Source organism: Prosopis cineraria, unplaced genomic scaffold (assembly GCF_029017545.1).
Source record: "Prosopis cineraria cultivar Desert tree isolate PC_DT_omini unplaced genomic scaffold, ASM2901754v1 PC1818, whole genome shotgun sequence".
NCBI classification, from domain to species: domain Eukaryota; kingdom Viridiplantae; phylum Streptophyta; class Magnoliopsida; order Fabales; family Fabaceae; genus Prosopis; species Prosopis cineraria.
The window spans coordinates 1,841-27,476 of record NW_026557143.1 but is presented as its reverse complement, the minus strand read 5'-3'; the positions used below and the strand labels follow the sequence as shown (position 1 = coordinate 27,476).

Sequence of the window (25,636 nt, the reverse complement as noted above, 5' to 3'; positions counted from 1 at the left end):
TGTGAGATCTGGAAATGATGAATTACTAGGTTAAGAGCATTGTCACTTCCCTAAGCTGAATACTAAAAAGCATCAGGGCTGCATATCAATGAATGAAGAATCATCCTTGCATTGAACATTGGATAAATAATCAGAGAGAACAAGATTCAACCCAGCTTCATTCAGCAGAAAATTTGATAATGAAGAAGCCTTGTGTTTTGACTAAGAAAGTCAACCTGCTGGAACTAAAGTAATTCAATTTAGAGCATAGCATCAAATAAACTCTCTTTCCCAGAGAACGTTTAGCTTCATCAAGTAATTTAGAAATAATTGAAAATTCTTACTCAAGAAGTTTTGGTCAATGGAAGGCATCTAAACAGAATTCCATCGGATCCCATCTCTTGGTCGCATCTCATCTCAAAAACTCAACAGTGTAATTCTGCATTCACAAAATTATTTTTATCTCATTTTATTTTTGAAGATATTGACAAGGGCATTTGGTCTAGTGGTATGATTCTCGCTTCGGGTGCGAGAGGGTCCCGAGTTCGATTCTCGGAATGCCCCCATTTATGAAATCCATGTTTCTTTTTCTTTGGCTCCTATTAACAGAGAGCTCACATTCAAGGCACAGAAAATGAAGGGTAATAATGGAGAAGCATGCTTTTTAGCACTGAAAGTCAGAAGCTGCTGAATTAAATTAATTTTATGAACAGAACAGCAAATAAGTATCTCTTCCCCATAATAGTATATGAAGAGTGATAATGGAGCAGCTTGTCTTTTAGTGCAGAAAGTCAGAAGCTGCTGAATTTAAATTGCAGAGCAGCATATAAGTATCTCTTCCCCAGCAAACGTATTAGCTTCAGGAAGGAGTTGTTGTACCTGAGATTATTGGGCGCAATAGAAGAGCAGAAGAATTGCCTACTCAGGTAGGCAGTTTTGCTGAATGCAACGCATCTAAATAAATCCCCATATTTCATGAAAGAATACAGTCAGATTAAAAAGAGAGAGAAAGGGGAATTTTGCACAAGATCTTTAGTAACACATGAAGATATTAAGAAGGGCATTTGGTCTAGTGGTATGATTCTCGCTGTGGGTGCGAGAAGTCCAGAGTTCAATTCTCATAATGCCCCTTTGTAATTTTAAATTTTTTATTTAAATTTGCTGTAGCAAAACCAGAATCTTTACAAGGAAAAGGTCAACACCAGCCTTAATACAAGTCTTAACAGAACAGACAAGTTGCAGCATCAAATCTCTTACTTTATTAAACAAAAACGTATTCACATGCTATAAGATCTGGAAAATGGCTGAGACAAGCTAGCTTGAAAAAGCCTTATCAATTCATTTACCTAAATAAATAAATAAATAAAAAGCATCAGGGGCAGCATCTGAAAACCAATAAGGACTGCAGAATCATCCCCATATAGACATAACTGATTTAAGTATAGCCTTGAAGACAAAAATAATAAGATCTGGATTGTATAATCAGATCCATACTGTCCTTGGCAAAAAAAAAAAAAAAAAAGATCCACAATGTCCAAAAGACAAGTGCATGCCTTGCACATGTTTAGATATGGACGGAGGATCTGCACTCATGGAAGTTGGATCCTTTGTGCATCTGTATTTTGTCTAAGAAAGTCAGAACTGCCTGAGCTAAGCTAGTTTGAAGTAAGCATCTCAAACATTTTAGCATCAGCAAATAATTAAAGAGACGAACAACTTTAGCCAATGTGAGGCATTAAACAAATTCCCAAGTTTAATGTAACACCGGAAAAACTCTCAAGTCAGTTACAGCTAGGGCATTTGGTGTAGAAAAACTCTTAAGTCAGTTACAGCAAGGGCATTTGGTCTAGAAAAAAAACTCTTAAGTCGGTTACAGCAAGGGCATTTGTCTAGAAAAACTCTTAAGTCGGTTACAGCAAGGGCATTTGGTCTAGTGGTATGATTCTCGCGTAGGGTGTGAGAGGTCCCGAGTCCAATTCGAATGCCCCTTTCAAGGAATTTTGTTTTCGTTTTTCTTTTAGTTAATGACTCCATTCAAATGCAGGGTTTGGAAAATGAATACTAAAAGAGAAGCATGTGCTTTCATTAAGAAAGTCAAAATATGCTGATAAACCACTAATCAAAAGCAAACAAATTAGCTTCAGAATGAAGTGGTTTGTTTGTTGCACCAATGAAGCTTGATAACAATTGAAGCATAAAATTGTCCATTCTGGAATGCAGTTCTAGTCAATGTAAGAAACCTAAACGATTCCTAGTTATCATGGAATATGATAAGACCTTTTAGTAATCCTTCAAAATATTGACCAGGGCATTTGGTCTAGTGGTATGATTCTCGCTTTGGGTGCGAGAGGTCTCGAGTTCGATTCTCGGAATGCCCCCTTTTGTAATTCTCAAGTTTTATTTTTATTGCTTGCAACCAAGCAAGAATGTTTACAATGAAAAGTTAACAACAACCTTAACACAAATATCATAAACAGACAAGTTGCGGTCTCAGATCTCTCCTAATTTATTACAACTGGCCAAGTATTCACATGCTGCAAGATCTTGAAAAACAATGAGTAAGGCTTGCTTGAAACTAGAAAGGACCTTGTCAAATCTTTCAGCTAAATTAAAAAAAGCATCAGGGCAGCATCTACATACCAATACGGATTGCAGAACCATCCCCCCTATTGACCTCTGGACAACTAACTAAAAACCTATTGCATACAAATTCCTTAAATATCTCAATGCCACGCCAAAAGATGCATTGGTAGATAAAATATCGCACCATAAATGTTATTGTTTTGTCTAAAAAAAGACATCCTGTGAAGCCAAATTAGTTTAAACATCTGAACAATCTAGTAGAAAATAGGCAAGCATCACAAACATTTAAGCTCCAGCAGATAATTGAGGAGATAAGCAACTTTAGTCAGTGTGAGGTATCAAAAAATCCTAAGTTTCAAGGAATACTAGAGAAACTAAGTCATCCTTGGAGATATGAACAAGGAATTTGGTCTAGTAATAAAAATCTTGTAAACAGACAAGTTACAGTGTCCAATTCTCATTCCTCCTTCATAAAATCAAGCTTTTTATGATTTTTACACGCAGGAACTAAATAGTAAAGAGTGATGACAGAGAAGCTTTTCTTTGGCAAAGGAAGTCAGGCTCAGAACCTCCCGAGATAAATTGGTTTTAAATACAGAGCAGCAAATAAGCATCTCTTTCACAGAAACCAAATAAGCTTCAGGAAGGACTTGTTACACAAAAGACTCATGAGCTCAAGTGAAGAACAAAAAATGCCTTTTCAGGTAAGCAATTATGGTCAACAAAAGGTATTGAGAAAAATCCCCAAGTATGAGGGAAATATGAAGATCTTTTAGTAATTCTTGAAGATATCAACAAGGGCATTTGGTCTAATGGTATGATTCTCGCTTTGGGTGCGAGAGGTCCCGAGTTTGATTCTCGGAATGCCCCACTGGTAATTTTCAATTTTTATTTTTAATCCCCTCGTAGCAAAGGCAGAATCTTTACAAGGCAAAGGTCAACACCAACTTTAGTACAAACTTAACAGACAATTGCAGTGTCAAATCTTACTTTATTACAACTAGTAAAGTATTCACATGCCATAAGATCCAGAAAATGGCAAGACAGGCTAGCTTGAAAGAACCTTATCAGTTCATTTAGCTGAATTAATCAAACATCAGAGGCAGCATCTGTTAACCAATTTGGACTGCAAAATTATCCCCATATTGAGCATTGGAGAAGTGACAAATCTATTAGATATAACTGATTTAAGCATTTCAGTGCCCACCCTTGAAGATTAATATGATAAAATCTGCATTGAATAATCAGATCCAGACTGCCCAGAAGAATTGTGCACACCTTGCACAGCTTTAAATATGGACAGCGGATCAGCACTCATGGAACTTGGATCCTTTGCACATCTTTATTTTGTCTAAGAAACTGAGAGCCTGCTGAGTTAAGTTACAAGAACGTAGCAGCAAATCAGTAGGCGTCTTAAGTTTTTTAGCGTCAGCAGATAATTAAGAGACAAGGAACTTAAGTCAATGTGAGGCAACAAACAAATTCTTTGTTTCTGTTAATACAACACTAGAGAAACTGAGTCAGCCTTGGAGATATCAACTAGGGCATTAGTCCAGTGGTATGATTGTCGCTTAGGGTGTGAGAGGTCCTGAGTTCAATTCTCAGAATGGCCCCTTTCAAGAAATGTGTTTTTGTCTTTTTTTTTTTAAACTTAAATTAATAAAATATTAACAAGCAAAATATGGAAAGAAGAGTAATGGATATGCCTGTTCTTGGTAAGGAACACCTCTTGATGTGAATTGCTTTCCAGAACAGAGCAGCAAATAAATAGGCACCACTTATCCAGAAAATTGTATTAACTTCGGGAAAGAGTCATTACCCAGAGAAGATTGAGGTACAATTGAAGAGGAGCAGAGAAATTGTCCACGCAGGTAATCAGATTAGGTAAATAAAAGGTATCTGATGGATTCCCAAGTTTCATGGGCCAATACAGAAATGCTTCTTGTAATACTTTAAGATATCAACTAGGGCATTTGGTCTACTGGTATGATTCTCCCTTAGGGTCCAAGAGGTTGCAATGCCCCTGTCAAGGAAATCTATGCTTTTTTAAAAGACTAAACAAAGAATTCACATGTAGATTTGGAAAATGAAGAATGATAAAAGAGAAGCACATGTTTTCATTAAGAAAGTCACAATCTGCTAATAAGCCACTCATCCCAAGCAATCAAATTAGCTTTAGGATGGAGTTGTTCCCTTGTTGCCACCAATGAAGCTGGGTAACAATTGAAATAAAATGTACGTTCTGGTATGCAGTTTTAGTCAATGTAGGAAATCTAAAATTATTCCAAGTCACTGAGGAATAATGAGAAGATCTTTTCGTAACATTTCAAAATATCAACTAGGGCAGTCTAGTGGTATGATTCTTGTTTTGGGTGCAAGAGGTGTTGAGTTTGATTCTCGGAATGCCCCTTTTGTGCATTTCAATTTTTATTTATAATCCCTTGTGCCAAAACCAAAATATTACAAGGAAAAGGTCAGCACCCACCTTGATTGAAATGTTGTCAATAACAACATGAAATCTCTTAATTTATTACAACTATTAAAGTATTCACGCGGTGACAAATTGAGAAAAGGAAGATAGCATTAAAGAGAGAGAGAATCAAAGGCAGCATCTGAATTCCAATGCAGATTGCAGTACCATCACCCTATTGAACTTTGTACAAGTGATAATCAGTTAGATATAACTGACTCAAGTATTTCAGTGCCATGCCTAAAAAGACACCAGAGCATAAGTCTCAGGTAGATATTTCTGTTTTGCCTAACAAAAACAGAACCAGCTGGGATCAATTAGTTGAAAGAATCTAGCAGCAAAGAGGCATCTGTCCCACATAAAACATTCAAGCATCAGCAAATCAGCTTCATAAAGAAACAAGTAAGTACATCTATTCCTTAGAAAACATATTAGCTTTGGGAAGTTGTTGCAATAATGAGATATTCTTGGGCACAATTGAATGGGAAAATTGGCTATCAAGGAAAGCAAATTAGTCAATGCAATGCATCTTAGCCCATTTCCAAGTTTCTTTGAACAACGCAGAAGAGATTTCAATAATCCTTGTAAATATCAACTAGGGCATTTGGTCTAGTGGTATGATTCTCTGCTTTGGGTGCAAGAGGTCCTGAGTTCGAATCTCAGAATGCCCCTTTCATAATTCTCAATTCTTGTTTTAATCACTCACTGCAATGCAAGAATCTTCACAAGGAAAAAGTCAACACCAACCGTAATACAAATCTCATAAATAGACGTCTCAAAGCTTTACAAAGTATTTAATGGGTACCTAAGTAGGGAGGAACCCTACCTCAAAAGTTAGCTATTGAAATGGGAGAACCAACCCACTTATATACCCCATTGAGCATTCCATACTACTCAATGTGGGACTTGGTATCCCATACTACCAAGTTTCTATCAATTAGCCCCTTATGGAAAGCTGACATTCCAACAGTTGCACTCCACAGCACTTACTTGATCTCCTTCCGATCAGAACCCTCTGTAAGTAGCCCTTTTCAGAACCACTAATAATGAGACTCTGATACCAATTGATGGGTAACTAAGTAGGACAGAAAATCCTACCCCAAAAGCTAATTGTTGAAGTGAGAGAGCCAACCCACTTATATACCCCATTGAGCATCCCATACTACTCATTGTGAGACTTGGTATTCCATACTACCAAGTCTCTATCAGTATTTGTACAAGTTAGAGGTAGGCAACAACTTCTCTACTCATAACAGTGTGATTTGTTCATTCAAGAACTTTGTTTTTTAAGCATTAGAAGGGTACCATTCAATTGGAAATCTTAAACTCTAAGTTTGGACTGATAGCAATCAGCCTCTACCCTTGTTCCAGCTGATTCATACACTTTTTTATTTCTCCTTGTGCTCTCAGTTTAGTGAGCAATCGACTTGTACACTTATTGTAATCAACTGGTCACCTAGAAATTTGGTTTTACAGAAGAGCACAGTTGACTTCTATAAAGACACCATTTAACTATTACCTAGAATTAAATGAGAATCACCTATGGAATGGTAATAGTTGACTCGCATCCCTACAACAGTTGACTTCTACCTATATAATAGTCAATTAAAACCTTAACAGAAACTCGAAAACATTATATACAATAGTTCAATGGCTAATTCTAAAGTAAACCAAGTTGGAATTATTTCTATCGGCTACATCAAGAAATCCATCAAAATGAGCCTTATTTAAGTCTTGGAAGTTTAGAAAAACATTGTCTAAGTGCTCTAAACGTGATTTGCATGCACTTCTCATTTATTGCTCGTCTCTCTATATATCAAGTGCTTCATTTGTATATTTACTGCTTGTGAGAGTTTCTGCTGATCCTCCATCTTCGTGGAATGTTAGGAATTGGAGGATTCCTAGTGAACTTAAAAACTAATCTTCCAAAACATACACAAACCAAACTGTTATTTACTCAAATCCATTCCACATATAGCATTAGCAATTTACATACATTATTCTTTTTTAATGAAATTCACATGTAATTTACATGCATTATTAGCAATTTACATACATTATTATGATTATTATATAGTTTAAACAAGGTATAGGTATGAACATCAGCCAAGCCAAACAATGCTCAGTTTAATAAAAGCCCTGTCAAAAAAAATGAAAGAGAATTGCCACACCAATAGCACTTACTTCAGACAATAGATTCATGCTCAGAACTCAAGCCTCAGTTCTTAGATTTTGAATACTTCACGAGCCAATCAACAACTGTGTCAATGTTGGTGGAATTTTTGCAAGAGACCATGAAGCAACAAACTTCTCTGTTGGCAAGAGATTTTAGGCCCCTATACATTTTCAGCAACATTAATATTTTAAAAAAACTACAAAAAGCAGACAAAACTCTTGGGAAAACTATTTTTCCCCAGAATGTAATACAACAGCAATGACAACAAAAACCTTATTCCATTAAGTGAGGTCAGCTACATGGATCGCATGATGCCATTATGCTTTGTCCTAGACCAACTCCACCTAGCACAATTGCATTGTGTGGTCCATGTAGTAGACCACATTTAGTCCGATAAGTCTTTATTTGTTGTTGTTGTATTTATTACTTTCAGAGTGTAATGCACTCCTTAAATGCTTTCCTCAATGTACCAAGAAACTTAAATATAGAGAATATTTTAAGAGCTGAACCTTTAAAGAAGAAATGATTTTTCTCATGATCTCTACTTCGGTGCAATGCAATGATTCAGAGAGCTTTTTGACATGTACTGAACGGTTTGCAATTCATCATAAAATATCTAAACCTGAGAGTACAAGACTTACATTTGTTCGGTCAAATCTTGCTGAGACAAAGCTTCTGGTTTGTCAATCTTGTTACCCACTACCAGCACTGGAATACCATTTAGAGAAGGCTTGCTCAACAAGTCATGAAGTTCACCTTTAGAGACAGGTAAATTTTCATGATCAGCTGCATCAACAACATAACTGCAACATAAAATGTTGATGAGCGATTAATATAATTTTCCACACAAGAAATTAAAATGAAATTGCACTATAACAAGAATAAGAAAAACAAAGTATAATGTTTATGACTAGTTGTTTTCCGGATTGATATAATAACAAGAAATTGATATCTTAACTGAAATGCTATTTTACATTTCATGTGAAAAATAAAGTAGGTCTTGAATAAGCAAATGATACATGAAACAAAACCAATGTCTATTTTTTGCAGAAAATCAAGTGTAACAGATTGGCTGAAAGATTTCAAGAAATCCAACTTTTACCCGTGTCTTATTTATAGTCCGTATCATTCAGCAAGATATGTTTGAAGTCTGAATGCATATGAAAAGCAACAGAAGTCTTTAAGAGTGAAAGGAGCAAACGAAGAATGTCATATTGAAATGAGATCAAAAGTAAATGAACTGTAAATAACCAACTAGCATCAGCTTGCCCTACATCTCAACTGTAAACATAAAGGTGGACGAATCAACATCATGTACTAAGAATGTAATAAATCTCTCGGTCAAAGAACAAGGTTTTCAATTGGGTGCTTCATAGGATGGATCCTTTAGCATGTTGAAATGAATATGCCCAGAAATATTTCTGAGATAGAAAATATACATTTATGATTTATTGATAAAGAAACAATCTCAAAACCAATTGCCTAAACAAATAATATTGAAGCATTAATTTGATCTTGAGTCAAATCTGAAATTGTTCATTCTCTCTAGACCAAAATAGTATAATATACAATAGAAAACATTGAACCTAATGAGTTTAGAGAAAATCTTATGCAATGTATTTGAAGCTGTTCATTAAATAAGAAAAGACAAAATTGTTAGCAATTGATGCCATAGTTATGTGTTCCAATGTGATTTATAGGACATACACAATAACTGATACAGCACGGCAGTATCTCTCCCACATGCTGCGAAACCTTGGTTGCCCTCCAAGATCCCATAACTTTATCGTCACATTGCCTTTAGTTACCTTTCTCATATTAAATCCTACCTATAAATAAACAAAAATTACCAAGTACATCACAGGGAAGCAAATTAGCCATGTGCAAGAAGCAAGTGATTCGGCCAGTAGTGAAGTTATATACATATAAGCATTGGATTATAGTCAAAGAAAGGTGACATACCGTGGGGATCATATCCTCACTATATCCACCAGTCTGTATCAGGATAAAACACAAATTCAGCATCAGCATCTTAGTAACAAGGTACTATAGTATAGAAAATTACTGGTCCAGTAAGCATGATTACATTCGCATACCGCAATAGCATTAACAAGCGATGTTTTTCCAGCATTCTGAAGGCCAATCAAAGATAGCTCCATTTCTTGCTTGAAAAAGAGACTACCATATGGAAAAAGAAAGTAAATATGAATATTTCTAAGATCCACTTTTAAAGGCCACTTTTACTCTCTAGCATGTACTGTAGTAGATAATTTACAGCAAACATTTCAATTTAGATAAAACAACTAAGAAATACACATCAAGTATGTCCCAGCAATCATTTTGCAAGTAATTGTGTGTACTGGGAAAAAATGGCAACTGGAGTAAAAACAACTAACACTTGCACAATATATTGAAGGATAAATTGCAGCTCAGTTTTCCAATTCACTAAATTATTGAAGGGAACAACAAACAACATGCAATCTCCAAATCAGCTTTGCATCTGTTCAAACTAACCCTCACAAACATAAGAAGGTCAAAGACTTGACCCTTTCTTAGTCCGCTGCTAGTCTAGTGTACCTCCATTCCATAATCCGAAACTACTGCTGTTGTGGAGATATTGATGTTGTGGTGGGTTTTGCGATGGCAATGAGCGTGTTTATGGTCCATAATGGTTTTTTTTTTTAATGGGATTTCCTGCATTTTCTGTGATAAACAACAATCATAATTTGTAATAGCAATAACTAGCATTCTTTTCAGTTTACAAAAAATAGTATGGATATCGTGAGACCCCGATTCCAAATGTTACATCACTAAGATCATGAGGACACCATACAACAGAATAAATTTAAAAAAAATGGGGCTCCCTCACGCAGAATTGTACATAATATTTGGTAGATGGAGAAATGTCAAAGACAAGTGGAGAACATGATAGAAATTATAAGGGATATGAAAGAAGCATCGAAGGATTGGGAGAAATATGTTAGGAGACCCATTAGAATACGAAATAAGAAGAACCATCATAAACAGATGGTGGGGGTGGAATACTTGAATTTCGTTGGGAGAGTCTCCATGCCTCTCCAATGCGTCGATGGAATGCTTGACTGTTCTATCTTTCTTCTATTTTGCATTTCCAGGATTGTAGCCATCCTACTTGGACTTACACTCTGGGAGAAATTTATCCTAGATTAATCTTAATTTTGAAGTTAGAATCCATAACAGATATTATCAAATTCTTTTCAAATAATAGCCAAGAAGACGATTTAGAACAAAGTAGCAGCAATAACCACATTATATTCCCCTAGTTTTGGGTTGCAAGTATCAAAAGTTCCTTATTCTCGTACCCCATGGATTTCATCAGTATCTTAGCATCCAAATCCAAAAGGGAGAAAAAGCACTAAGCAGAGGATCATTCGAGAAAAGCCTAAAAACAAAAAACAAAGAAAGAAAGAAAGAAGGATGCTATCACAGGGTCAAGCAGTGAAAATTCTGGGCTCATAAGAAAGAACAAAGGATGAACTCAGAATCCAAACTTAGCATGGTTTTGCCGCACTTTATCGTAGCAAAAGGAGCAACTTTTACCTCCGTAACCAGTTGAGGAAAGCTTCCCACAAACCCATCTCAAGTTCAAAAAAATATGAACTTTGAAAGAAGTAGAACACCAGACCAGAACGCCTTCAGGAGGATTTGGTGAACCTTCAAAGTTCAAACCCAGCACAGTTGAGAAGAAGAATCAAGAAGCAGTTCACTGTTTCTACTATTTCGTTATCGGAATCGAAAATGACCTATTTTATTAAAAAAAAAAACGAAAAACGACTAAATAAGAAATACGATTCACATAATGAAGACAAATGGAAGAATGTCTCGTTCGGAAAACGCGAGTCTGGAGCGCGAGTACAGTCGTTTGGCCAATGGGATTTATTTTTTAGCGAAATGTACCAGATGTTATTGTCGGCGATGAGCCTCACGCGCCGAGATGGGATGACTGGTCAATTTGCTCAAAGATAATACTATTTCAATATAAGAAAAATGTGTAAATTTAATCATAAATTATTTTTTAAATATTATTAGGTAATTTTTATTATAAGATAATGTAAAATAAATTATGAACATAAAAAATAGAGCACTTGACATCTTCCGTTAACTTTTAACAAATGACCATTAATTAAAATTGTAAGGCCTACATTCATTTAATTTCGGCCTACATTCATTTAATTTCTCTCTCCCCCCCTTAGTTTCAAAATGCATGTCTCTCTCACTTTTGTAACTCCTCTCTCTCTCTCTCATGTGTTCATGAACGACCCGATTTATCGTTCCTTCTTATCACAATCACACACATACAACCATGGATAATAGGGTTAGGATCTCTTATGCATGCAAGGCATTCTCAATGCAACTCCTATATGGTCACAATGTAATATCCTAAGCTTTCAACTGGGAATTATTAGTATTTATAAGGGTATTTTAGTCAAATTAAATGAATTATGAATTAATGACATTTATGAGGTATTAATATAGTTTTTGGATCTTTGGATAGCCTTATTCTAAGGTTAAATCGAAGTTCAAGTGGGCCATGGCATGAAGGAAGGTTTAAATTTTCATGGAACTCTTTGTGCCATGCGCCGTGGTGAACGTGCCAATTCAGGGTTTATCCTGACTGGTCACTAACAATTGTCACTTGATTGTGTAGATTGAGTGTTACTTGAGCTTTATCGTGCATATAGAACGTGTGGAGCTAATATTAAATCATAGTAACCCTTTTGTGATAAAGGGTTAAGGTAGTGGAATAATTTACACTAATTGATTATATTGGTTAACTGTTTGTGAGTAGATAAGTACATTTGTTTACATATGTTTCGAAAGTTTGGCATGTTGCGAAAGATCATTTTCCTTGTGCATTAAAAACTACTTTTGAAATGATAAAGATTTATGAGTCCAATTGTGAAAAAGATAGTGATTTTTTACAAGTGTGTGAAATGTATAGCAAGAATAAGTATGATCCTGTTAAGGGTGGGAGTTCACTCATAGGAAAGAGTAGTGAAAGTTCATATGACATGTATCTCCTTAATGTCTAGTGAGGCACGGTATTAGATACGACGTTAGAGAATGACGCTCCTTAGTATCAATGATGTGGTGTTAGAGTAACGATACCCTGATTCGTGTGCGACAAGGGGAGATCATAATTCGGAAGTGGGATAAAACACCTTTGGCCAGATGATCCTACTACTAAAGGTAAGCTCGAACCATTGTGAATGTACACTTGGTCTAAGAGCTTATGGTTTCAGTCAGGGTGATATGAAGGCTTGAATGGTAGAATGATTATGTTAGTGATAAATGACTTGTGTTTATAGAAATGAATTGTTAAAAATGCTAAAGTGACAATATACATTTACTATAGAAAATGTTATGTTGGAATATGTTAAAAGTGTGTTTTAATACTTAATAGCTTTATTCCTATATGGTTATGTATGTTAATTAATAGTAGTGAATTATTCTATTACTAATATGTTTATCTCACCCTATAGTTATATTTTACAAGCGAGGGCTCCGTAGGGGTAAGGGAAAGGAAATGGTGACTGAAGAGTGAAGAGTATTGTTGTATAGCTCTTCTCTTTTTTCTTTTTAGGTTTGTAACGAATATACTATAATCTAATGCTAACTTAGGAACACGACATTGTTTTGTTATTACCTGTATAAAAATATGTGAATATCTTAGCCTAAGATTGATGTTATTATGATTAAATGAGTGTGCTTGGCCAAGATACAATTACAAATGGTATATTTGAAATGATTTGTGCATTAAAATGACCAATCGATATGTGTGTTAAGTTTTATTCACCCCTTTATGTTGTTGTGAATTGAGGATTTAATGGTCATTTTGAGTATGAATGCTTATTTGTGTCATATAATTGGCTTGTTATATTGTGTGTAGACCATTTGAGGTTGTTAAAGTGATTTTGAAGCTAATGACATTTGGTAGTGTGTTGTGGACACCTTTGAAAGTGTTTTGAGGTAAAAACAAACCATTTTAAGTTCAGGTGTTCATCTTTTTAATGAATAATTATTTAAGTGTAAGACCAGTGTCATTAGCTAGAGGGCTCGAAGAGTTTTATGTAGACATTTAAACCACTCAAATTGAACGTTGGATGGCAAAATGGCACGCTCCTCTGACTTGGGTAGCTCCTCCAGGCACTCCAACACTCTCATCCTTGCTCACCTGACCTCTTTATTATCTTCCACCTCCCTTTCCAACAAGAAGAAGCCCTTCCTTGCAACTGTCGCCCTCCTATTAACTATTAGCTCCATTGTCTCTGTTGGGATTGTCCTTAGCAACTGTGCATGTGGTTCCAGCCAAAGTGGGGTGGCTATCTGGGCCAAGCTTATAGAGGCAATTTCTTGAACCTATAGTAGAACCCACTACCTCAACATGTATGTGAACTTGAGACTTGAGTTCCCAAGTTCCATAATAGCAACAAAGTAAGGCCTATCCACATTTCCTTTAACATGGCCTTAAGCACCTGAGCAGAGCTCTCTACTCCTTCATCGAGATCTCTCACGTCTTGAATTCACTCAAACAATTAGTGCATGAGGATTACCTCGAGCTCCTTGAGGATTTCGAGCTTGCACCTACAAATGAGAGAGAGAATGAGAAGGGGAGAGAAAAATTAAATGAACATGAGCCCTACAATTTTAATTAAATAGTCATTTGTTAAAAGTTAATGGACGGTGTTAATGCTACATTTTTTATAGTTGGTGATTTATTTTGCACCCTTTTATAGTATAGGTTACCCAATGGTCATTAAAAAATAGTTTAGCACTAAATTTTCATTTTTATCATTTAATATATCATGAAGTCATGAACCAAAGAAAATTGACAAAAAAAAACCCATCAGGATTTGATTCGCGGATAAGGACTTGAATAAATTTGTGAAAGTTGGTCCTTCTTTAACATTAAATTAGACCTACATAATGACCATTTTTTCCTTATTACATTTAAAAGAAAAAGGGCATGCAAAGCTCTTCTCCTCAACTGCACAATCATCGACTCAACATTCCATTATGTCCAGTGAACATTCATTTGATTGCGTCTGACAACCAAGTTCATGACTTTCTTAGGTCAGTTTGTTGAGTATTCAATATGATGATGAGGTATTGTTTGATTTTTAGTGTTTGTTTAGTAATAGTGGAGTTTGGTTGTCTAAATTTTAAATTCTTGCTAAAAGAGGTTGAACTAAGTATTTGCTTTGCTATTTGCTCCTCCCATAAGTGTATTGCCTCACATTGCAAAGTTAGTAATATGTAATATAAAATCATGTCTAATAATAGCCAACTAAACTTCTAATAAATATTGTTTACTCACCTTCTTCCATTCTTCAATTAAACTAAATACACCTCAATTCCACACACTCAAACCTTGCTTTACTTTACCAAAGCACCTTATGCTTCCATATCAATGTTCCACTAATCCTTTTAAAAAATCTTTAAATTGATTATGGATCAACCATATATCTTCAAACCAAAATGGCCTTCTCTTAATAAGAATAGGATGATGATCAGAGCTAAATTAACCCATTACTTTGACCATAGCATCAAGAAACATATTCTGCCACTACCTATTGCATAAGCTTCGATCCAATCTTTCATAGAATATGTCATGCCCACTCCATTTAGGCCCTTTCCAAGTGAACCAAGGCCTTTTAGATTCAATATCAATTAACCCATAATCATTAATCTAATTCATAAACATGTTACAGCTTCGAACACTAACTCTCGCCCTTCCCTTTTGCTCACAAGGTGATACAATGACATTAAAGTCGCCTGCAAGAATCTAATGATCAAACACATTCATACTAATCTCAAATAAGGCATTTCACAATCCCCTTCTAGCCTTCTTATGAAGGTTGGCATACACTAATGTAAGAAACCATGTAATACTCTCATTATTCATGAAACAATAATGAATAAACTGATCATGCTTTCACAAAATCTTAATCCCCAAATCCTCCTAATTCCCTAACATCCATAGACTACCAACAAAACCCCTAGCCTCTACTAATCCCAATATTTAAAATCTAAACTTGTAATAACCTGCTTAGCCTTTACTCTATTAATTATGGGCTCAAGCAAACCACCACCTCAGCCTTTGTATCACGATAAATATTTCTCATGAAGGTAGCAAAACCTTTTCTATTAGCTCCACGACAATTCCAAATGAGAATCTTCATAAACAACTACAAACTGACTTACTCTCCTCCCCCTCGCAATCCTGCATGAATTCTTTACTAGTAATATCATCATCATACATAGCATCAGATTCACCATCCTCTTCCTCATCAATAAGCATCTTAGAGTTAACATTTTGAGATCTCCTCCTATTCACATCATTCATTCCATTAATCCCAATACTTTGTTTTACAAAATTTTGGCCCTTATTCAGTAAAATAGATGAGCTACTACCAAATACAGAAAACTTCCTCCCCTGTATCAAAGATTTAACATGACTAGAGCCCTTACTACCTTTTAAAACCACCCCTTTATGACCATTAAGTAAAGAATTGGGAAATATTCTACCTCCCCTACCCACATCCTTATATCTCCTATTGGATATGGTTGGTACCCAAGAGGCGAATGAATTAGGTGATAATAAATTTTTCTAAATTTAAAGAAGGGTAGAAGTAAATAACAAGATATTCAAGGAAGGAAAGCTTTTTACACTAATGATTTATCCTGGTTCAACTAAATAACTTGGCCTACATCCAGTCCTCAAGATTACCCTTAAGATTTTCAACTATAATCACAAGCTTCAATGGGTGCTTGTAACCTTAGTACAACTCTCAAGGCTTTGACTATTTTTATTTCAACAACAATCCTTGCTCGAAAAATCTCTTTTTAAGATTTTAACTTAGTTGTAAAGAAGAAATCTCTCAAAGAATAACTTTATGTAAAGAGTAAATTAAATACAATAAAGGCTTAAGAATTAATAAGAGCTTTTTCACAAATTTGTCAAGAGTTGTTATATGAATGAATGTCAAACCTTTGATGCACAAATTGAATATTTTTAAGAATGTTCAGACTTAAAATAGCTCACTCAATAATAAAAATTCATTCTCAAAACTTGAATTGAGTCATATATAGTTTAGTAAAGTTTATATCGTTGGTACAGTAAAAGTAGTCGTTGATGATATTTCAAATGTAGAACCAGATGATTCACACATGAAATGAGCTTAGCCAAGTTTCAATCAAGCATAGATGACAATTCAAGTGTAGATACAAGATGACTCACATGTGATTTATAAGGTGTAAGAATTAGACCATTTTGTGTGACAAATCAGGTATGGATCCCTCAATCTCTCATGTGTGAAATGGTTGGCAAAAAGCCAAGGCCATTCGGGATGACAAATCACACGTGGAACTCTATTTTACTCATGCGTGAAATGGCTGGCAGAAAGCTGAAGTTAATTTGAATGATAAATCACGCATGAAACCAAAGTGCATTCAAACATGGATAGCACAATAGAACTAAAGTACATTCAAATGTGAATTGGCTTACCTCTCTTATGCCATATTTGTGTTCGAGTGATCAAGTGACAAATCAAGGTGGAAATTTTCCTTCCATGCATGAATCATCACTACTATTAAATGCAATCTAATGCTAGGTAATAATTCAAGTGTTTGTACAAATACCTTTCAAGCATAAATTGGAGCACAAAAGTTTTATCAAGACATCTCACATGCATAGATGATAAATCACAAGTGGACCATTGCTGATTCAAGCGTGAAACATCATGGAATGTGCCCAAAGTAACAAATCAAGCGTGAATCAATCCTGATTCAAGTTTGAAATGTCATAGAGTGTAAAGTTTAACTTTTATGATCTAATTCAAGCATGACTCACTTTTCTTTCAAGTTTGAATTGACTAAGACAGGTCCTTAAATACACAATAATGATCATTTCAAGCGTGGATCATTCCAAATCAAGCTTGAAATGGACAATTAAACACAAGTGCACTTTAAATGTATGACAATTAGGATCAAAATACTTATAAGCCTAAAGAGGATTTTAAAATGATGTATTCAATTTAAATTAATGATATGTGATTAAGCTCTCATAGTTTTCACATTAAATCTAAGAGAAATAAATAACTAAACTTATAAAACTTCTTCTTCTCTTGATTCTTCATGTTCTTGGAGGTTTTGTCACATCAATGAATCTTGAGATTTGCACAAGTAACAAACATCTTTGCTCTTGGTTTTGTGATCATCAAAACATATTGTTCAACATTCTCTTCCTTTTTGATGATGACAAAGCATAAGATTAAAGTTTTAGTTCTATTTAATAAAATACTCCCCCTTAATTAAGCATAGGAGTTTAAAAATATAAGTGTAAAATATCAACTTTAAATTGTAAAATTGAAATAACACAAATTCAATCTAAATAAAGCATTTCATTTATAAACTTTGAAGATACAAGGAGTGTTAGTATAATTTATCAATGATCTAAATACAAAATAAAGTAACCAACTTGATTTGCTTACCACATTTCTCCCTTTACTAATATACTCTTCCTCTTGCCTATAATATCCTACTATACTCCCTCTTTAGGTTATAATAGTATTCTCTCCCCTTTTGTCATCATCAAAAGGATATAGGCCTTCTTAAGAGAGAGTGAATTTGAGAACGCAAATAGGCTTTCAGGATTTCTCTATTAGACAAAGAATTTGGGTTGAAAGGTTGAGTTGAAGGAATCATAGCCTAAGTAAAGGAATCATTAAGGTCGATAGCAAGAATATGATCCAATGCTTTCTCTACGCTATTAGTAGCTCCTTTAGATCTAGCTTATTCCTTTGGGTGCTCCTCAAACTAACATTCAATAGTTAAGTTCTCTGTAGTTTGCTATTAAGTCTAGCCTTCAAGGTCCATTTGATTTGCTTGATCTTCAGGCTCATCTATAATAGTCTCCTTAATCAGAAAGTATTCTTAACGTAGGAAAGGCTTATTTTGTTTGTGTTTAGAAATGGTTTTCTTACGGTGAAAAGTTTTTGTAACAGATTGAGTAGAAAAATGAGCAAGAGAAGGCATATGCTTTAGAATGGAAGAAGGAGTAACTGGCTCTCCAACATTTTTATTGAGTTCACCAACAAGTTTGGTGATACTCATGTCTATAATGTCCTCATAGAGGTCCTCAAATATTGGTGTTTTAGTGGATTTTAGAAAGGGTGGAAGATTTGGATCAAGAAGATCATCAAATGGGTGAATAGGCTTGGAAGTTTCATGATGGCTCTGGGATTCAGTTTGAGACTCAGTTCGGTGGGGTGTGTCTTATTGTTAAGTCTCGGCTTGTTGATTGATGGAAGACTCTTGGTCTTTATAAAGTAGAAGGTTTTTTTGTTCATAAGAAGAAAGATCATAAGGTGAAGGCATTTCAAAAAGAGAAGGAGGTATGATAGACTTGGTTCTAGAGATTGAGGAAGAAGAGACTTCATGTACTAAGCCTTCTCGATACCTTAAATGGCTAGCTTCATCTTATCTCCTTATTTCTCCTTCTTGTGCTCTAGAGATCCTAAGATGATCCATAATTCTATCTAATTTACTGTTTAGATAGAACACTATATCACAAAGCCCTTTGATATCGTCATATCACCTACCCTATATGAGTAACATTTGTAATATCAACTAAAGGAGAGTTATAGAACTTAGCTTCTCCATGATTATTGATAGCAGCAAACTTGTTTTCCCCCTTACCACTGCCCCTTGACCTCAAGGCCTTCTTTGTCTCTAAGGTCTTTATATAACCTTCTAAGGGCTCTCATTCTCCTCAATATCTTCCTCAACAACATTCCCCTTCTCTATTGCATCTTGAACAACATGAGAATTACATTATCTCTCAACCTTATCCTTACTCTTTTCTCTTTTCAATTTATCCAATTCCTCACAAGCCTCTCTAATATGCCCATACTTGCCATAATAAAGATATAACAAACCCATATATTCATATGCGATGGTTTTAACTACACCCTCAATACTATATTTAGGAATTAAAGGCTTAGTTAAATCAAGTTTAGCACACACTCTCGCAAATTTGCCTTTACCATGTTGCACAGTATATAAATCAACTTTAATAGCCTTGCTAATGAATAACATTTTGCACACTTTTCTTTTATATTTGTGACCATATTTTATTAGCTTAGACCCTTATATGTATTGTTTTGGCACTGAATTTGATTATTGGCTCATTTTTCATTAAGTTTGGGCATTAGAGGTACTTTGGTTATTTTGCACATTTTATTGAAATTAATTATTTTTAATTTGAAATATCAGTTCCTTGACACATTTTATCATCTAAGTAATTTTTATTCTCATTTTTAGGATTTTATTTGGTTCAATTTTATTAGATTGATTTAGTTTTGTTAATTTTACGTTTTTAAGCATTTAGGAGCTAATTTGACAATTTTTTTCTTTTTTATTTAAATTATTTTTTTTGACTTCTTAGCAACGAAAAAAATACAAAAACAGAACCATGCACGCGGGATCGTCTTCACAGGTAGACTGAACGTAGAGCTAATCTTCATCATTTCCTTTCGGTCAGAGTTAGATCACCACCGAGACACACGATCACACATCTCTTCTCATCTTCCTTTGAGGTTTCAGATCATCTCAACTTTCAGTTTCAATAATTGCTCACCTCTTCTCAATCTGAGCTCAGCCGTTCATGGGAATGCACAGAATTCTCATCTTCCTTAAGGGTTCCAAAGGTCGTCATGCATCACTGCAAATTTCTTCTTGCTCGTCGCCACCACATGTATAGCAACACTCATCTCCTCTCAAGTTCTCAGTTTTAGTCATCATACACCATCACTCATCTTCTTCTTCTCAGTCACAGAGTTGGTCATATACTTATCGCACAACTCACATATTCACAGCTTCTTCCAACTTTCATCCATGATAGCTTTTACAACCATCTTCCTTCAAGTAGTCATTAAGAAAATCAAAATGAGTAGTTAAATCTTTTTTAGAGTTCTTCAAGAAAGATGAGACTTAAACTTAAGTATTCTTAGTTTAATGAATTACTATTGTGTTGTAATTCACATATGAATTCTCTGACTTCTTTGTTGCTTTCAAAGAGTTGATTCAATTCTGATTAGATTGAGTTTTTTAGTTGATTACATCCCTTTAAGAGACTTGGATGTTATGATTTGATTCTTAAAATTGGATGATGCATATTATATATTTGAATTTATACTTCAATGGCTATTGTTGTGTAAATTCTAATCTGTCCAATCCTTATAGTAATGTCTGAATCATTTAGCTTATATTTAAGTCTTAAATTGAAGTTAATTACTTAATTCTTGATTGGTTTTAAGTGTTAGAACATGCTCTGGTCAAAGAAAGGTCTAATTTCAGAGTCAAGTCATGATTTGGCATTATTTTTAGAGAGATTATGTCATGGTTTAACCCATAATTGCTTAGTCTTAATGGTAATTAGGCATTTTCTTAATGTCAAATGAATTGCAAGAATCAAATGAGTTGAATTTAGGATTTTATGATAGTAAAAGTGGATTTGAACTTTGAAGAACTCATTTTTATGCTTAGTTAAGTCAATTTCACTTCATTCCATATTTTTCCTTTAAAAATTCAAAAATCATAAACACCTGGAACTTTGAATTTTCTTTTTAAAACCAACATTGTTTTTAACTTGTGAAGATTGTTTATGAATTGTCTTTCATTGCTTAAGCTTGCTCTCTCGGGGTAAATAGTATTGCTAAGATTGAACAAAAATTTCTTATCATAATAAGTCGTAGGAAGATCAAGTAGCCTAACCCACACACTAGCTTTATCCACAATCTACTTTATCATATCAAAATCCTTATGCCATCTCAAAACCCACATATAACTATCTCGGAAGATCCAAAGCTTGCCAGTCAACATTGCTTCATAATCATCCTGACTTTTGGATTTAACTAAGAAAAAATCGTTCACTAAATCACAAACACCTGTCTACCTTTCCTTCACCCAAATCTTGTTCAAATGCTTCATAAATGCATAAAAAAAAACACTTCTACCTTAGGAAGCATGAACATGCCAAAATAGGTGCCATGTCTGCGTCGAATATGTATCTAACATGAATGCGCATCTTCAACTAAATGCAGTGCATTCGTTTTTTTTATTGTTGATACAGTCGAATATGGGCTAGTATAGGTGGACACTTGTTGAACATGGGACATAACGTTTTGGCATCTTTTTTTCAAAACTAGATGCCCTGCTTTGTTGACTCTATAACTTTCCCAAATCCTTTATGGCCTTGCCTGACACATGGAAGGTCTTTGGCTTTGAATCTGTTTGGAGAGTTTATCGACCATTACTAAAGAAGCACCACTAATCAACTTGCTGACACCTCTTATGTCTTCTTGCCTTGTTCGGCTGTGATATTCAAGTTTCAAGTCTGCATTGAGTCATCGACTAAACATAGTTAGCTCATCCTACTATTATAAGTTTTCAAGTCTTCTTCCCTCTGACATGTGGCTTTGAGCCTTCAACAGTTCGACCTTTTTTACCCTACTTCATGATTGTCACCGTCGCTCATCTTGTCAACTCATGTAACTAGTGTTGCTCAGCCAATCTCCTCCTTAACGATGTGTCTCTCTTCCTCCTTAGTTAGTCAAGTGAATCAACACAACTTGTGTTTACATTTAAATGAAACACACTGACATTGTGCTTTCTGATCTTGTAAACTTGAAACACATAACAAGCTAATGCTTTCTAAGCAAATTGCTCTGTACTTTTGCGGCATGCCTACAGCTTGCATTTACATTTAGATAAATTTTATTTGTTTGTGTTAAATTTTTATTACCTCTTTTCATATTAAAATTGCATAAAATTAGTTACAAATTTTTAATATAAATTAGTTTGGCAATAGCTTCTAATTCTAAATAAGGTATTAGTTCAAAGAGTGTGAATTAATTTATAAGAGAATTAATTTAAATTAATCATTATTTTTTATTATTTAATAGTGCTTAATTACTTAACTATTTTATTGTATTAAAAAATATATGTGTATTTAAATATTTAATATTTAATTATTTACATAATCGCTCCCTTGTTATAAAATTTTTGAAAATTACTGTGTTTGCGTATCATGCCGCATCATATCCAATGCCGATGCCCGTAAAAGTGCTTCATAGCTTGTACTCAAAACCTTAACCGCCTGAATCTTCTTAAGGGCTTCAGCAGTCTCGACTTCTCCACGTCATCCAGCACAGGCTCCAAAATATAATCGAACTACCAGAGAAATTCTCCATCACCGCTTGACCTTAATCCTCATCTACATCAAAATCGCACCACGAGTGAGGTAAATTTCTCAAAACTGAATCCTTGTACAGCATCAGACCCTTCTCCTGATCCCCCTCCATCCAGCCTTCCACTCGCGGCACATTCGAAATCTCTCCCGAGAAACTCGCACCTTCCTTACGCACCTTCTTGTGACTCCGACTCAAAGCATCAGTCTCCTCCACCGAACGGGCCATCGCCGAAGACGGCGTCCCCCCGAGAGACGGAGAGCTCATCGCCATCATAAGAACTTGCTTTTATTTGTAAAACCTGTATAACTGTTTCTGTATGTTTTTGACAATGATAAAACTTATAAGATGTGGCGATAGACATATTCTCTCTTGATTGGTAATGCAGAGAATAATTGTTTAAATCATCCATTTCTTGTTCATCTATGCTACCTGCTAGGTTTTTTTTTTTTTTTTTTACTTCTAAATAATTGTAATAGTTGGTGGATATCAACCTCAATTGATAGTCTGATTTTAGAAACTATATAAATAAAATCTAACTGATATACATATTGCATGACTTTCTGCCTTAGTTACATGAAAATGTTATGATTATAATTTTTGTTTTTCACAGTGTTGCATCCCTTCTCAAATATGGGTGTGGTGAGGGGGGTGATATTTGATGAGTCAGCACTCTTAACTGAAGCTGCTGATGATAAAAATGGATCTCTTCTACGACCTGGAGCCGAATCTGTTCTTCGCATCATCTTCCTATCCAAAATCCACATTGGGATCTCTTATACAGCAGATCTTCCAGACCACCAGGTCAGTCGTCTCAGAAGAATGGCAAGTTTGTACTCAATTGATTTCTTTATCTTGAATGAGCCCACATGTGAGGTTGTGCCTACTTGGGATGATATTGATGGCAGTATAGTCTATCTAGTTTCTAATAAGAAGAAGATCTTGCCTAAATTGAGCAATTACAGTTGGGTGGTTGTTTCTCTTAATGTTGGAGGTAAAAGTTCATGTGACTTACCAAACACACTTCAGATTGAGAAGTTAGAAGGGTTGCCATTAACTATATGCCACTTGAATAAAACGTCACTTGGACTTAATGTCGTTACCGTAGGCTATAAGATGAAGGCTTCTCGGGTGGAGGATTTTGCAAAGAGGGGTGCATTTCCTTTGTGTCCTACTCAAAATGGGTTGATGTTTATGCCTCTCATATCTGATTTACCTTTATCAACTCAATTAAAGGAAGTTGACGTGGTTCTCCATAAGGCCACTGATGAAATATTATCCATTAAAGATGACAATATCAATTTTACCCAGAGCATGCAAGAACTAGGAAAATATTTTGAGCATAACCAGGATTGCTGTGTGATTGACCCACTGATTAACATATACCCATTATTGGATCGGTTAGAAATGCAGAAAATTTTACTTGGCTTGGTAGAACTCAACACTGAAAGCAGCTACGTGATCAGAGGGGCTCATTTTCTCAAGGCCGATAATTTTGATGATCTTAATTTTGTGACTGAGTTGGGAAAAGCTAACCTGTCTCTACCATGCATTGTGAAACCGAAAGTTGCTTGTGGTGTTGGTGATGCTCATAAGATGGCAATTATTTTCAGAGCTGACGACTTAAAGAATTTAGGCGTTCCCCTGCCGGCAATTATCCAGGAATATGTGGATCATTCATCGACGTTGTACAAATTCTACATGTTGGGTGAGAAAATTTTCTATGCTGTCAAGAAGTCAATGCCAAATGCTAACATCCTGATGAAATCATTTGAAAGCTGTGACCTTAAGCCTCTTGAATTTGATAGCTTAAAGTCACTCCCTACTGCTGACAATATCCAGAATTCTGTAGTTAGTGAGTGCCCTACAGGAACTAATGAATCCATCGACCTGAAACTAGTCACGGATGCTGCGAATTGGCTTAGGAGAAGGCTTCAACTTACCATCTTTGGATTTGATGTTGTTATTCAGGAAGGAACTCATGACCATGTCATTGTGGATGTAAACTATCTCCCATCCTTCAAGGAAGTGCCGGACGATATAGCAATTCCCGCATTTTGGGAGGCTATTAGAGGCAAGTTTTGTTAAACTCTTTATGTTAATTATGCTCAAGGGTAATCTACTTCACCAAAATAGCTTAAATCAAGGTTAGACATATCCTAAGCTTTGCATATTTTTAATTTATTTTCTATCTAGACACGGAATTTCTTTCGTTATCTTTAATATTCTTTCTATTATTTTTTTCTCAATTTTCATTTTCTTCTTGTTTAGCCTTGTACTTTTTTTTTTTTGGGGGGGGTCTTAGAGGCCTGAGGTCTTTTGAATTTCTTCCTCCTCCTCCTTTTGTTTTTTAATCTTTTTTTTTTCATTCTTTTAATTGTTTCTTTTTTCTCTGTTTTTCTTTTAGCCCCAATCAAATGGCTCAATATCATGTTAAACTGTTTATATTAAATGTGATTGAGGATAATTTACTTTACCAAAATACTTAAACCATTTGGTTAGATACATCCTAAACTTTATATATTCTTAATATATATTTTATCTTCCAAATGTAACACTTATTTCTTAATCTCTAATAAGTTTGACAATAGAATGTAAAAATAAGCATTGGTTTCAACTTTATGATACCACGAGAAAAGAGAGTTTTATGTATGCTAGTGTGATTATTTAAGGCTATTAACCTAACACTTTTAGTGTTACTTAGAAATGAGATTGAAAGATTTTTTTGTATTTTGTGTACTTAATAGCACTTGAAATAAACTAGGCTTCAATGCGTGAGAGTATTCAGCTTTTTCTGCGATGAATACTTGATGAGTAGTTTAATAATTTGATTATTGGAAGGTTGATGTTCTATCAATTTGTTTATTGAATGTGGAAGTCTATCAGGTCGTGCATGTTTTGTAAAATAGCTTACATGTAGCATAAAGGAGATTTTATGTGGCCGGTGATTCATGATATGGATTTTTCTAGATATTTTGAATCTCAAAACCTATGCAAAAAAAAAAAAAAAAAAAGCCATTCAAGGCATTAGTTTATAAATATCTGAACATAATTGAGCCATGGGTGGATCAATCATGAATGTATTAATATATTTTAAATATCATATATGTAAAAAAAATAATGATTCATAATAATAAA

At 34.8% G+C, this 25,636-nt stretch overlaps 2 protein-coding genes and 4 non-coding genes across 13 annotated transcripts; 5 read left to right on the top strand and 1 right to left on the bottom strand.

Moving 5' to 3' along the window:
* Positions 1–470: 470 nt before the first annotated feature.
* On the top strand, positions 471–543 carry TRNAP-CGG (transfer RNA proline (anticodon CGG)). The gene has a single exon. It is a non-coding gene; the product is annotated as a tRNA-Pro (tRNA).
* A 132-nt stretch (positions 544–675) lies between these two features.
* Positions 676–11,012, bottom strand: LOC129300940 (ADP-ribosylation factor-like protein 8a). 7 transcript variants are annotated; one of them, XM_054939545.1, is made up of 7 exons: positions 10,788–11,009; positions 9,305–9,386; positions 9,171–9,203; positions 8,916–9,037; positions 7,850–8,011; positions 7,217–7,368; positions 676–933 (listed from the first exon to the last, which is right to left on the bottom strand). In XM_054939545.1, exons 1-6 carry the CDS (start codon positions 10,823–10,825, stop codon positions 7,251–7,253), a joined length of 555 nt encoding a protein of 184 aa, XP_054795520.1. In that variant the 5' UTR covers positions 10,826–11,009; the 3' UTR covers positions 676–933; positions 7,217–7,250. The 7 variants fall into 7 exon arrangements, with proteins under 7 accessions (XP_054795520.1, XP_054795519.1, XP_054795517.1 ...); XM_054939544.1 differs by lacking the exon at positions 676–933 and adding an exon at positions 3,445–3,929; XM_054939542.1 differs by lacking the exon at positions 676–933 and adding an exon at positions 3,446–3,932 and having other exon boundaries at positions 10,788–11,008.
* Positions 2,286–2,357, top strand: TRNAP-UGG (transfer RNA proline (anticodon UGG)). The gene has a single exon. It is a non-coding gene; the product is annotated as a tRNA-Pro (tRNA).
* On the top strand, positions 3,361–3,432 carry TRNAP-UGG (transfer RNA proline (anticodon UGG)). The gene has a single exon. It is a non-coding gene; the product is annotated as a tRNA-Pro (tRNA).
* On the top strand, positions 5,631–5,703 carry TRNAP-UGG (transfer RNA proline (anticodon UGG)). Its single transcript has one exon. It is a non-coding gene; the product is annotated as a tRNA-Pro (tRNA).
* An 11,407-nt stretch (positions 11,013–22,419) lies between the features above and the next one.
* LOC129300942 (inositol 1,3,4-trisphosphate 5/6-kinase 4-like) lies at positions 22,420–25,351 on the top strand. Of its 2 annotated transcripts, none has more exons than XM_054939548.1 (2): positions 22,420–22,551; positions 23,112–25,351. In XM_054939548.1, the coding sequence occupies exon 2, from the start codon at positions 23,132–23,134 to the stop codon at positions 24,584–24,586; it is 1,455 nt and encodes a 484-aa protein (XP_054795523.1). In that variant the 5' UTR covers positions 22,420–22,551; positions 23,112–23,131; the 3' UTR covers positions 24,587–25,351. The 2 variants fall into 2 exon arrangements, with proteins under 2 accessions (XP_054795523.1, XP_054795524.1); XM_054939549.1 differs by lacking the exon at positions 22,420–22,551 and adding an exon at positions 22,560–22,792.
* Positions 25,352–25,636: the final 285 nt, after the last annotated feature.